Source organism: Macaca fascicularis, chromosome 14 (genome assembly GCF_037993035.2).
Source record: "Macaca fascicularis isolate 582-1 chromosome 14, T2T-MFA8v1.1".
NCBI lineage: Eukaryota > Metazoa > Chordata > Mammalia > Primates > Cercopithecidae > Macaca > Macaca fascicularis.
Window position 1 is genome coordinate 76,033,460 of NC_088388.1, and position 13,598 is coordinate 76,047,057.

Below are 13,598 nucleotides of genomic sequence, written 5' to 3' on the forward strand. Positions count from 1 at the left end.
ACCAATGGAAGGCCAGAGCGGAGTCAGTGAGCCGCTTGGTGCTTTGCCCAGGCACAGAAGGGCTGCTCTGCTGTGTGTTTGCTAAGGGGCTAGGACCTGCCATCAGGCCTCGGGGGCAAGAGAGGATAGATGGATGTCCTCAGGAGGATGCTAAAGGAGGGAACATGCTCTGCTCCTCCTCCCCTCAAACCTTGATATTAGAAACACACACACACACACACACACCACTCTCCACCCTCAAACTCAAGACGACAAAGAAAGATGCCTTCCCCAGCCAGGACACAGCAGATTCCAAGAGGCTGAGCTCAGAGAAGAGCAGAACAATAAGGGTCCGTGCAGATCATTTACTCTAGAGCTTCTCACACTTTTTGGTCACAGGAACCCTTTATGTTCTTAAAAATTATTGAGGATTATTGAGGATCCCAAAGGACTTTTGTATACTGAGTTATATCTGTAGATATTTGCCATATTAGAAGTTAAAACTGAGACATTTAGAAACATATTAATTTTTGAAAAAGTAACCATGATAAATCTATTATAACATAAATAACATTTTTACTAAAAATGACATTTCCCAAAATAAAATAATGGTGAGAAGAGTAGCATTGTTTTACAGGTTTTTTCAAATCTCTTTAATGTCTGGCTTAATAAAGCCAACTGGATTCTCATCTCTGCTTAATGTCCAGTCTGATGGGATATTTTGGCTGAAGTGTATGAAGAAAATTTGTCCTCACAGATGTGTAGTTGGAAAAGAGAAGGCTTTGCAGACTTCCTGCAAGGGTCTTGGACCCCCAGGGGTCTTTGGTCTACACTCTGAGAACTGCTGCTCTACCCCATAGCCCAGTTGCAGACAGGGAAACTGAGACGCCGCAGGTTTAATCAGGCCCAGAGAGGTGCCGTGCCCGGGTCACTGCCTGCTTCTGACCCAGCCCCATCCTCCAGCAGTGCAAGGGCAAAGGAAACCAAGGAGGTGCAACCCCCAGCAGGGAGCAGGAAGGATCCCCCTCCCGCCAACACAGTGCCGGCCTGATTATCTCGAGACCCAGGCCCAGGGAAGGCTGGTACTAGGGGCATTACTGGGGGAGGTGTCAGGTCTGCAGGAGTGATTTGGCTCCCAGCTCAGAGGAGCGGTATTTGGGCTTCTGGAGGTGGGTGAGGTTGGCTGGTAGAGATGGCATTCAGGAGGGGCATGGCCTGAATAAATGCTGGAGGCAGGGCCATGCTCGTGAGTGATTGGCAGGCACAGCATCCCTCAGGTTGTCAGGACCATGAAGGGGTGCCAGGGCCCAGGGCTGGAAAAGTCTCAGAGAGCCCCAGGTATTGTCACTGAAGAATCACGACAAGGAGCTCTCAGGGCCAGGGGTTCAGTCCCTCTCAGAAGCCCTGAATTATGGCCCCTCAGCTGCCAGAGAGGTCCTCAGTCCTCAGCCACTCTCTGACTCTAGGTCCCTCTGCAGCTTTAGGCTCCAGAGGAGAGGCTGCATGTGGCTCCTTGCCGTCCATTGTTTGGGCACAGGAAGTGACTTTGGCAGAGAGCCCTCTAGCCCTGACAAAGCCCCTCTCACTGTGTTCCTCAGTCAGGCCTCACCTGCACTTAGAGGGGCAGGACATGGAGGGTACCTCCAGATGTCATCAGCATCACCCAGGCAGCGGGGAGGAGCTAGAACTTAAGCCCAGGGCAGGGACACCCACCCGCTGTATCTCACAAGGACCTGCTGGTGTCTACACCCCACTTCTTGGCAGCCCCCTCTTTGTTCCTCTCCCTGGAGGGCAAGTGGTCACTGGTGGGTGCTGGGGTCCTCTGTGGCCACTCACCCAGGCCTGGGCAGTCTTAGGTGAGCAGGGAGCCTGTCTACCTGCCTGCAGGGCACTTCCAGGGCCAATGCTTTGTCTTAGTCCTATGCCAAGGCTGGAACCCAAGGCCCACTCTCCTGTCAGGAGACGCAGAGGGCCCCGTCTCAGGGGAGGAGCTGGGTAAGATGGAAGTTGTCCCACCAGGCATCCTGCAGACCAGTGTCTCAGCACAGCTCAGGGGCTTGAAGCCTGTGGGTCAGCCACAGTGCAGGCAAGCCGGTCCTCATGCAAGGGAGTCGGTAGGTCAGCTGCATCTAGGAACAAAGGCAAAAACAGGATTCATAAGGGAGAGGGAGGAAAAAACTTCAGACCCTGTGGGCTCGGTGAATCTTGTCTGTAAAGTTAGGAGGGTGGTGAGCTGATGCCCGGGCGGCCAGCAGAGGATTGCTTGGACATTACATCCTCCAGGAGAGTTTCAAAGAAAATAACTTCAGGGATTTATGGGTTCTCCAGAAAGGCCCGAAATCTGAACCATTTGCCTCCTTTGAAGTTCTCACATAACCTTTCTGACTTATTTTCTGGGTGAGAGGGAGGAGGCGGGGCCATCCCCTGTGGAGGGATGGGGTAGGGGTCCAGGTAGGTGTCTAAGCTGCCTTCTTGTCCAGGATGCCTGGCCAGGAAACCGCGCTGTGGCACCTGGAAGGGCTTCAGCTCCAATAGTCCGCCAACCTTAGATTCTCAGTGTCTCTTGGACATGCTCAAGAACTGCAGGATTCAAAGAGGTTTCCTTGACTCACTGAGTTCGTGATTCTGTGACTTGGTGGATGAGGTAGGATTAGAGCAGGGCTTTTTAGAAGCAACCGGGCCATTGTTCCACCCGGAAACTGTACCTGTCCCTAACCATGGCAACCCCCTGTCCCTTCATGGATTGGATTACCCTGGGCACAACACATGCACTCAGAATTTCCTCCGATTACCATGGCCAGCTCACAGCCTTGGGCTGGTGGATGCTCTGTTCTCGACTGCCTGTCCTGGGCTCTCCTGCCTCCAGCTTCCCTGTCCCCAGGAGCCCAAGAGAGCATCCCAGGGCCACACATCAGCCCTAGCCACTCCAGGATGAGGAAAGGCACTTAGAGAACATTTAGCAACCCCTCACTGCATGCCCAGAGAGCAAGGACTGTCCCCGCATTGGGTGGAAGGGCTGGTGGGGACCCAGGGCTCTCTAACGCTGAGCAGAGGCTGGAGCCCTTATCTGGGAGGCAGGAGGCTGGTGTCCAGTCTTGGCGTGTGCCCTTGGGGACGTCCCTATCCCTGTCTGGTCTCAGCCTTTCGTAGGCACAACAGGGAGACTGCATGGAGTGGGCACCTCTGTGGCTCTGGGAAGACTTGTGAGTCCCAGGATGTGTTCTTGGTCTCCATGGCCTGCTAAATACTAATGAAGTCCCCAGAGCCGACAGGCCAGGGTGCTTCCTGGAGGCGGTGAAATTGATTCCTGCTACATCTCTGTGGCCTCAGAGAGGCCCCCTGAGCTCTGTCTGGGGACCCCTAGGGGCCACATGTGCTGTATCCCTGGTTTGGGAACAGTCCTTCTCTCTCCCCACCCAACCTGTGGCTCCGCAGGGCAGATTTTACTACTAGAGATTTGAGCAAGAGGTCTGTGCTGGGCATTCATTCTCTGCCAGTCTGAATCCTTGGAGTCAGAGAGACAGGCCAGAGGGCTCAGGGAGCAGTGCTAAGACCTTGGAGGACCAATGGGCACAGAAGCCCAGATAGGGCCAGGGTCTCATTGCCAGTGGTGGCCAGCCTCCTCTTCAGGAGACCCCAGCTGCTGGCTCTGCAGGTCCTGTGGGTGTGTTTCTGGGGTCTGGGGAAGCCCAGGTGGAGATGCCAGAGCTGGGGCTCTGGTGCCAGGGTTTCTCATTCACCCCACCCCACACACATCTGCTGTGTGACCTTGACAAGTCTCCCCACTTCCTGGAGGCTCGCTTCTCTCATCTGCGAAAGGGGAATATGACCACACCTCCCGAGGCCTTCTGAGGAGTAAAAGGGGTGATGGAGCAGGAGCTGCAAAGTCCTGAGCCCAAGAGGGCTTGCTCTTGCCCTGTTGCTGGAAAGAATCCTCCTCACCGAGGAAAGAGGACTCATTTCTTTTATTTGTTTTGTAGTAGTTAGGTAGATACATACATGCATACATACATATACAAAAAATTATTCATTTTTTCTGCACAGATGGTAGCATCCCTTCCACGCTGTTCTGTGGTTTTCCACTGGCCACATCCCGATTGCCCTTCCCGTCAATGTGGCTGGGGCTGCCTCAGTGCTGCTGACAGGCCTGTCCCCTCGCTACCTTCCCTGCAGGTTGCTGTGGCTGGCGGTGGACGCTGTTCACCCAGTACTTCCCCGCCCATTGATCTAGTTGCTCTTTCAGCCACTCAGCAAATGTTGCTGAGCATCTCCTATGTGCCATGCATGGTGACAGGCCCTGAGGGATGGAGGCCTTGAATGGGGACTGTAGAGGAATCAGCTGGGCATGCTGAAGGAGACCTGTGGCTATGATGATTGTACAGGAAGGTGCCTGGCTTCCTGGAGGAGGCGTCATCTCGGCTTGGAACTGAAGGATGAGAAGGAATTATCTGGGTGAAGGGGTAGGGGAAGTGTGTCCCTGGTCTGAGATGGCAGGGGTTGGAGTGTGGTGCTTTTAACTGAAAGTTTCATATGAATGGAGCCTCTTGGTTGTGGGTTGAGGTTGACGAGGGTGGCAGGGGCCAGGGCTTGGGGCTTTGTGGGCAGGAAGAGCATTTGGACTTTGTCCGGAGGCTGTGGGAAACCGCTGGAGGGTTTTCAGCAGGGATGATGTGGTTAGATGTTTTAAAAGCTGGCGCAGCTCTGAGTGGAGGATAGATTGTTGTGGGGGCGAGTGTGGAAGCCGGGAGCCCAGTGGGGAGGCACCTGCAGTGGGCTGCTGAGAAATGAGCGTGGCCTGGCCAGGGAGGCGGCATGCAGATGGAGAGTGGGAGTGGTGTGATGGAGGGGTGTCCAGGGGCTCCCCAGGTTCCTGCCCTGGGCGAGGGATGTGGTGACGCTGTTGGTCAAGTTGGGAAGGCTGGAGAGAGCAGGGTTGGAGGGAACGGGGAGCTCTGGTCTGGACGTGCCAGTGGCATCAAGTAGGGATGTCAGGAGGCTCAGGGCTGAAGGGTTCATGCGCAGGAGGACCCTCTGGGCTGTGGGCAGGGTGGAGAAGGCCGTGGGTGCCATGGGTGGGAGAAGGCCTAGCCCCAGCCCTGGGCCAGCTACTCAGAGCGTCTCAGCATCCCCCATTTCCCTCTCTGGACTGCCCGTGCCCTGCACGTGGCCACGGAGCCTGCTCCCAGGGCCTCCCTCCACTAAGCTCTGACCACTTCCCGGAGGCTGGTCCATTAGGTCTGAAACGGCCTCTGCCTCCAGCCTGGGTGACTACCATTCATCCCCACAACTGCCGGGGTGACCTTTCAGCAGCAGACCTCCCAAATGTCACGCCCTTTCACGCCTCTGTGCTTGCTACCCGCGGGCGGGCCCCCTGGCTCTCCCTCCCCTACACCCCTACCTCATGAGATCTAGGTGCCTCCATCAGGGCCCTCACACCCCAGCCTCCCCGTGTGTCTCAGCAGAGGGTTGTTGAATGGCTGCATGGCATCAGCCTGTGCTGTGTGGGGATCATGGGCCAGATGGCTGAGCATCACATTATTAAGAAGAAATCAGGAAGAAAGTTTAGTTGGGCATTGTGACACATGCTTGGAATCCCAGCTACTCGAGAGGCTGAGGCAGGAGAATCTCTTGAACCCAGAAGATGGAGGTTGCAGTGAGCTGAGATTGAGCCACTGTACCCAGCTTGGGCGACAGAGCGAGACTCTGCCTCAAAAGAGAGAAAGGAAGGTGGCGTTTATGTACCAGGCAACTGGCAAAATTATGTCTTTTCCCTTTAGTCTTTACAACAGCCAAGGGAAGTGGGTGTTAACCTCCCCTTTTACAAATGAGCAAACTGAGGTTTGCCAAAGGGACGTTCTTTGGGGCTGGTTCCTAGTCTGATGCAGGTTTCCACCAGAATCTAGCCAGCTCCCACGGCTGGGCAGGGCCGAGCTGTAGGGGACCGTGCCTGAGGGGTCCAAGGGCAGGGCCTGATCTGAGAATTCAGCAGCCCTGGGCCATGTGGGTGCCATTCGTGGAAAATGCTCTTATAGCCCCTGTTCCCCACTGACCAGCTTCCTTTTCTTCTGCTCTGCACTTTGCAACCTCAGACCAACTGCGGAGGGCGGGTGAGTGTGGCACAGAAAGCCGGCTCCAGCTGGTGTCTTATTTGGTTGCCTGCTTGGCCTGGCTGCTCCCCTCCAGCCTCCCACCCCCACCCCACCCTAGCTCTTCCTGCTTGGCTCTCGTGGCACGGTTAGTAGGTCAGCACAGTGAGGCTCAAGTGCTTCCCTCCATGGGCTGATTGGAGGAAGAGGCTTAGGTGGGAAAGGAAGGTCTTCCTGGGCCCAGAGAAGGGCAGTTTCTGGCCAGCTGTTCTGGTCCAGGACAGCCAAGGCCAGGACTGGAGGCTGGGTCTTGGCCCCACCTGGCCCCAGGGTGGGCGTTTCCCCCAGCATGCAGTGCCTGCAGCCAGGGAAGTCAGCTCTCTGCATGGCCACGGTAGGCTGAGGCTGCTGGGGCATAGTTGCGGCTCTGCTGTGATGCACTGAGCCCTGAATGGGAGGGGGAGGGTGGACTGTCACCTCCCCTGGACATCTTTCTTCAGCCTCTCCAGGCCCCAGATATCAATACATCCACTGCCAATTATGGTCTAGGCCTGCCTGACCTTTTCAAATTTGAGACATGGGGTGGGAGGAGGGAGAAGTAACCCTGAGTGCCTCACCCTGGTCTGGTGGCAGGAGGGCCAGGCTGTTGTCCCCTGTGGCAGGACCCCAAGCCCACAACAGGAAGCCTTGCCTACAGACAGCTGATCTTTGCACTAACAGAGGAGCCCAAGTAGAGAACCCCCTTAAGGCTATCTGAGGTGCACCTGGCGCCTGTGCCTACACTGCGCAGGATGACTGGAGGTGCTCTCTCCCCCAGAGCACAGCATCTCCCTTTGTCCTGGGGCAGTGCTACAGAGAGTGGGGCCCACCCAGCCCCCAAGCCACTTACCCCAGCTCCTTCAGCTCTTTATAGCTCATTTCTCACACCCCTCTCCCTCACCAACCTGGCCTCCCCCCGGACATGGTCCCATTGATTAATTTCACTCCAAAAGCTTGGGATACAGGGCCTGAAGGCCATGGTGGGAGTCAGCATTTGCAGAGTACCTACTGTGTGCCATGAATTTTAAAAGATACCATTCATCCCCACAATCTTCACAAGCAGTTATACTCATTTTTACAGATAAAGAGAAGGAAATCTAGGCGTAGAGACACCACCTACCTCTTCATCAAATGTCACTGAACACTAACTCCGAGCCAGACCCAGTGCTGGATGGATGGCCCTGCCCCAGCTCCTAAGGAGGCCCGATTCTGGCTCCAGGTCCACCCACACGACTCCAAAGCCAGGACTCTTCCCTCCAGAGCAGAGCCCAAAAGCTTTCTAGAGTCAGAGTCTCCCACACAGAGTCAGTGAGCTCCCCATCTCTTGCTGCCCACAGACGTATACGGGCTCCATCCTGGTGGCCGTGAACCCCTACCAGCTGCTCTCCATCTACTCACCAGAGCACATCCGCCAGTATACCAACAAGAAGATTGGGGAGATGCCCCCCCACATCTTTGCCATTGCTGACAACTGCTACTTCAACATGAAACGCAATAGCCGTGACCAGTGCTGCATCATCAGGTGGGCGGCCCAGCACCTGTGTGGAGCTCCAGGCTTAGGACCTAGAGCTCCAGCTGTGGGTTCCTGCTGATACCTCTAGGGATTGCCCGTGCTATCGGAAATGCCATCAAGCTCCTCAGGAACCAGACCTATGTACTCTGTGCTGTGTAACAATGTAGAAAATCACCTCCCCTTTCTCAGGTATTATATCTCTACGCTACCAAAGCTCACGTTAGCTTTTGAGGCCAGCCTTGTTTACTGCTGGCTCCTGTTAAGTTGTGGTCAGTTGACATCTCAGGCTCCTATTTTCTTTTGGACAGAGGGTAAAAGACAGAGCATTGACTGCACATCTAATATGCGTTGTTCTCTATGGCAAGTACAGATGCAGGGGTGTTTGTGTCTGAATGAAGGTGAAGGAGAATGCGGTAGAGCACTGGGCCCTTGAGCCCTGCCCCAGCCCTGGAGGGTCCATATTGTCAGCCGGTATTACAGATGGGGGAGCTGGTGGATGGTGCAGCCTGGGCTGAGTTCCAGTTGGGTGGGGAGTCCCTGTAGGTTGTGACAGGTCCTGCCACTCCCTTCCTCTGCAGTGGGGAATCTGGGGCTGGGAAGACGGAGAGCACAAAGCTGATCCTGCAGTTCCTGGCAGCCATCAGTGGACAACACTCATGGATTGAGCAGCAGGTCTTGGAGGCCACCCCCATTCTGGAAGGTAGGGCCAGGGTTCCGAGGGTGGGACCAGGCAGTGGAGCGGGAGAGGGCTTTGCCAGTGACACCCTACTCACTCCACAGCATTCGGGAATGCCAAGACCATCCGCAACGATAACTCAAGCCGTTTCGGAAAGTACATCGACATCCACTTCAACAAGCGGGGCGCCATCGAGGGCGCCAAGATTGAGCAGTACCTGCTGGAGAAGTCGCGCGTCTGTCGCCAGGTGGGCCTGAGCCCCAGGGATGCAGGAATAGACCCAGGTCCCTGGCCTCAGGGGTCTGTGTGGCCCTGATGCTCCCCTACCTGCCCGTATTGCTGCCTGCTTGCCTCTGTGCTGGAAACCCCACCATGAAACCCACCGATGGGCTTCTTCACAAGCCGTTTGTTAAAATAGTAGACCATCATCCCAGGCTAGATCCTGATGGCCTCCTCCAGCCCGCCTCCCCTGGCCCCCAACACTGTGCCCACATTTTCAGGCCCCAGATGAAAGGAACTACCACGTGTTCTACTGCATGCTGGAGGGCATGAGTGAAGATCAGAAGAAGAAGCTGGGCTTGGGCCAGGCCTCTGACTACAACTACTTGGCCATGGTGAGGCGCAGGCGGGCACCTGGCTAGGGGGGCATCCACCCTAGGATTGCAGGGAGCTGGCTGCTGCAGACTCAGCCTTGAGGTCTCACTGGTCACAGGGCTCAGGTGCCAGCTTCTTGCTGGCTTGTCTGGACACCAAGGAGAAGTGGGCCCCTGGCCATTGCTGCCACCAAGCAAAGGGTGGGGGACCTTGGGGCATGCACATGGCAGGCTGGCTTGGGGAGCACCACTCCTTTAGCCTTGGGGAGAGCCCATGTCTGGTTGCCTGGGCTGGGCTGGGGTGGGCCAGGCCACATGGACGTACATGTGGGCTACGGCACCTGAAGCATATGCGTGTATGTGCATGTGTGTGTTGTAGGTGTGACAGGTGACCCTGGACACTTCCTGTAGCTGGCTGGTGCAGACGTGCACGCACACACACACATCTTGTAGACACATAGAAAATGCGGTGTGCCCCCGTCGATGCCCTGCTTGTATGCAGTTACCTCTCTCCTCTGTCTCCACCAGGCAGTACCTGCCTAGGGGGTCAAATCCCTGATAGTGGGTATCCCTGGGGGGGCTACAGGAGCCTAGTAGGGCCTAAGTGCTGTGACTGCCAGGTGGGCAACAGGGGCTGGCCTGGCATCAGTGACCTGCCTGCTCTTCTTCATGGGAAGAAGGGGCACCAGCACCCCCAGGTGTGGAGAATGAGTTCCTGGGGAGCCCGGGCTTTCCAGAGCCTCCGGACTTTCTGGAGGAGTTGTGGTGCTCACCGGGTGAGGTCAGCGCCCAGGGCCCCAGGCTGGCCTGGCCTGTCAGGCAGAAAGGGCCTTTTGGGCAGGCAGCCAGGCACTGCCCCTCTGGGGGTACACTGACATCCTCCTGCACCCCACTCTCCCACCCTGCCCACCAGGGTAACTGCATAACCTGTGAGGGCCGGGTGGACAGCCAGGAGTACGCCAACATCCGTTCCGCCATGAAGGTGCTCATGTTCACTGACACCGAGAACTGGGAGATCTCGAAGCTCCTGGCCGCCATCCTGCACCTGGGCAACCTGCAGTATGAGGGTGAGGCTGCGCTGCCCTTGCCCTGCCCCACCCCTGCGCCAAGGGCAGTGCAGTGCCTTGCTGCCCACACGGTATTGGTGGCTCAGTTTCTGTCCCAACACATGCCCTCTTTGGGATGGAAGCTGGGAAGAATTCGCCTGTGGGGTAGATTTGAACAGGTCTGCTAGCTTGAAATCAGCGTTGGGTGTAGTGTCGCTGTGCTGACAGTCCACCATGGAGAGGTACAGTTAAAGTATATTGGGAGTTGTCTATGGACCCTTTAAGACTCACTTCAAAGTTGGTTTCTTCTTTAAAGTCAGGTGTCTTAGAGAGAGGGTTTATCTTTGAACTAATCATTGTAAGGTGTGAGTGACTGGATAGCCATCTTTGGAAAGGGAGAAGGCTAGGGAAGGGAACATGTTCACTCATCTAACATTCTTGGACACCCACTGTGTGCCAGGCTGGGAGGTGGTCCCCTGAGGCAGGTGGCGGGTCCCACTCTGCTCTTGCCTCTGGTTCCCAGCATGGTCCCCAGGCAGAGTAGGAGCCCCAGGAAATGTGTCCAGGGAATGAATAATCCCAGCACTAAGGAGATCACAGTCTAGTCATCTTGAAAGACTAAGAGACACAGGGAAATGTAAGCTGACAGAAGGAAGAGCTTGTGCAAAGGCCCTGAGAACAGAGCACATGTTGGGACGGGCAATCCAAAGTTTGTCTAACAGGAGCCAGTGTTGCTGCCAAGAGCCCTGGGAGTAGGGAGAGAGCTGCAACAACCAGTGTCTGTTCCTTGAATGCCAGGCATGGTGCCATGTGCGGGGCATACATGGTCCCTACCCTCATGGTGCCTGCAGTCTCATGGTGAGAACATTAATCAAATACACCTTGACCCGGGGAAGCATTTAGTCACAGTGCTGATGCCCTCCCTAGACAGGGCAGGACCCCGGCAGCAGGAGTGACAGCCTAGTCCTCTTAGGACAGTCCCCTTGCCCCTGTTGCCCACACTCCCTCCCCTGATGCTGTGCCCCTTACTGCTAACAGCCCGCACATTTGAAAATCTGGATGCCTGTGAGGTCCTCTTCTCGCCGTCGCTGGCCACAGCTGCATCCCTGCTTGAGGTCAGTGCCCAGCCTTTCTCCCCTCCACGACTTCTGTCTGTCTAAAGGGTTGAGTTCAAGCTCATTGGGGGCTGGGATGTGGGAACCACATTGCTGGGACCCTCTGGTTTGGAGAGTTCTGTTCAATATGGAGAAGCAACTGTATGCAGGTCCTGTGCTAGGCACAGGTCCTGGAGGAGCTGCCCTGGGGATGATGGGGCAGGTGGGGGCCCTGCGATGCCCTGGGCTATGTGACCCTGGGTGAGTCATCCCTGCCTTCTGGGCCTCAATCTCCACATCTGGGCAAAGGGCACTGGTGTCCATGGATCAAATGCATTGAGTCTGTCTGTCTTTTAGCAAACACTTACTAGGGTTGGAAAACGGGGATGAATAAAGCAGTTAGGGATGGTCCTAGAAAGGACAGGTGACATGCTGGAGGGAGTTAAGCAGGGCTGTCAAGGAGACAGAAGTTCCTTCCAGGCAACACCAGGGCAGGTTCCATGGCTGGGGAGAATTTGGCCGTGGGCCCTGGGGCTGGCGTGCTTAGTGGAGGCAGTGGTTTGGGCCAGGCCAGTGCTGGAAAGTGGAGGGGTCTGGTTGTGGGTGGAGGGAAGGGGCAGGCTGGATGGTGAGCACCAGGGGTGTTGCCTGCACCAGGTGAATCCCCCAGACCTGATGAGCTGCCTGACCAGCCGCACCCTCATCACCCGTGGGGAGACGGTGTCCACCCCACTGAGCAGGGAGCAGGCACTGGACGTACGCGACGCCTTCGTCAAGGTGGGCCGGAAGAAAGGGGCCGCTTGCTCGCCCTAACTCTCGGGAAGTTGGGCTGTTGATGGGCAGGTGCCAAGGAGTCCTGGGAGGCGGATAGACGTCTGGGTCGCCACCCCTGCCTGCCCCGGGGCCACAGTCGACCTTCCTCGAGTCCCAGGTGCCTGTGCTCCTCTGGTACCTTCCTAGCTCTGGCCACCCCAGGCCCTTGGCTTTTGGCCTGCTTTGATCAGCCATGCTGTTCCCAGCCCCGGGTTACTCTCTTTGGTCTTTCTGTAGAAGACACAGAAGAGCGGGGCTGGATCGGGTCCTGTTTCTACAGCCACACGTTTGCCATTCATGGAGCCTTCACCCACCACACCAGGCCCTGGGCTGTGTTCGGGGACCTCAGAGATAAACAGGGTTGGATAGAGAGATGAGAGCCCCAAGGAGGGCTCCTTCCCCGGCTGCAGGGTCAGGGAAGGCTTCTCAGAGAGGAGCTGTTATCTCAGCAGAGTCTTGAAGAATGTGTAGGAACTGTTCAAGCAGGAGAAGGGGGCTCCAGGCAGAGGGAACAGCTTAAGTAAAGGGTTGGGGGTTCCACATATCACTTTGTTCCACGCAAGGGCTGGAGCGAGGCCACGAAGGGTCCACGAGCCTGGCCTGTCCCCCAGGGAAGGGTGTGGCTGGTGCCAGTGGCTGATCGCTGCCTTTCAGGGGATCTACGGGCGGCTGTTCGTGTGGATTGTGGACAAGATCAACGCTGCAATTTACAAGCCTCCCTCCCAGGATGTGAAGAACTCTCGCAGGTCCATCGGCCTCCTGGACATCTTTGGGTTCGAGAACTTTGCTGTGAACAGGTACCACATGGGGCTCTGCTCATGGGAATTTCCTTCCCCAATATGGACATAAGAAATAATCATGTCCCTCTCTTGTGAAGCACATTTAGTTGCCTCCTGATACACTCTGCCAGGCTGTTCCACCATCACGGTGGACCCTCTCCCCTTCTTTCTCATCCCCTTGTGTCCCTCACCTCCCCAAGGTCAGCTGAGCCTGGCTGGGGTTGCGAGGAGGCTGTACACATCCTGAACACTTGGGGAGGCAACCTCTGGTCTCCAGGCCCCGCTGGCCACTGTTGATCTGCCCAGATCCATGCTGCAAGGTGTCTCAAAGCAGGGAGGCTGGGCCTGAGCCACACTTGTGTTGGGGTCTCAGCCACCCTTGGGATTCTCTGCCTTTTAGGGGCTATGTGAGGGGCTGATGGGTGTGTCATGTACAGGTGGGTCCTGGAGCCCCACTTCCTGCTGGGAAGTCAGGACCTGGCAAGTCATGTCAGTTCCTGTGCTGTTTGGATGTCTCAAAGCCCTCCTCCAGCACCAAAACACCACACTCAACACACAGGGCTGTGTCCGTGGCTCGGTCTTGTCTGCAGCCGGGGCTGTTTCCCAAGCCTTGTCAGCCCCCTTCCCACCTCCCAAGGCCACTTTCAATATCCCTGTACGGCCCACCAGCCAGCGTCTGGGCTTTTTCTCTCCCAGGCAATCTGCCTGGGGTTTGGGTGCCCACGTGCCAATCCCCAGCCCTCCCCAGGGCTTGATCATGCAAGAGAAAGGGTCCTGAAAAGCCTTAACTCTCCTTCTGGCTCACGGAGTGACCCTGGACAAGTCCTTTGCCCTTGCTGGGCCTCCATGTCCTCCTCTGCACCTGGAGGGAGGTGGACTTGATAAACCCCCTTGCCTCAGAGTTTGGAGTCCACAATGGGAGCAGCTTGCTAAAGGCCACGCTGTAGGTGGAGGCAGAGCCAGGCCCTGAACTGCAGGGT

General features: G+C 56.4%; 1 protein-coding gene across 18 annotated transcripts in view; it reads left to right on the forward strand.

Annotated features, from left to right (window-relative positions):
- Positions 1–13,598, forward strand: part of MYO7A (myosin VIIA) — an 85,435-nt gene that overhangs the window by 20,429 nt on the left and 51,408 nt on the right. For 12 of the 18 annotated variants that reach the window (XR_012423550.1, XR_010580932.2, XR_012423552.1 and 9 more), the window contains 9 exons: positions 6,069–6,086; positions 7,442–7,626; positions 8,196–8,317; positions 8,398–8,540; positions 8,794–8,907; positions 9,800–9,953; positions 10,971–11,047; positions 11,684–11,803; positions 12,494–12,636. Coding sequence is in view for 13 of the 18 variants with exons in the window: in XM_065528755.1 (XP_065384827.1) it covers positions 6,069–6,086; positions 7,442–7,626; positions 8,196–8,317; positions 8,398–8,540; positions 8,794–8,907; positions 9,800–9,953; positions 10,971–11,047; positions 11,684–11,803; positions 12,494–12,636 (1,076 nt within the window). In the remaining 5 variants the exon portion in view is untranslated. The remainder of the gene's footprint in view (positions 1–6,068; positions 6,087–7,441; positions 7,627–8,195; positions 8,318–8,397; positions 8,541–8,793; positions 8,908–9,799; positions 9,954–10,970; positions 11,048–11,683; positions 11,804–12,493; positions 12,637–13,598) is intronic. The other 6 variants (XM_045371251.2, XM_065528759.1, XM_045371248.2 and 3 more) reach the window with 1 other exon arrangement.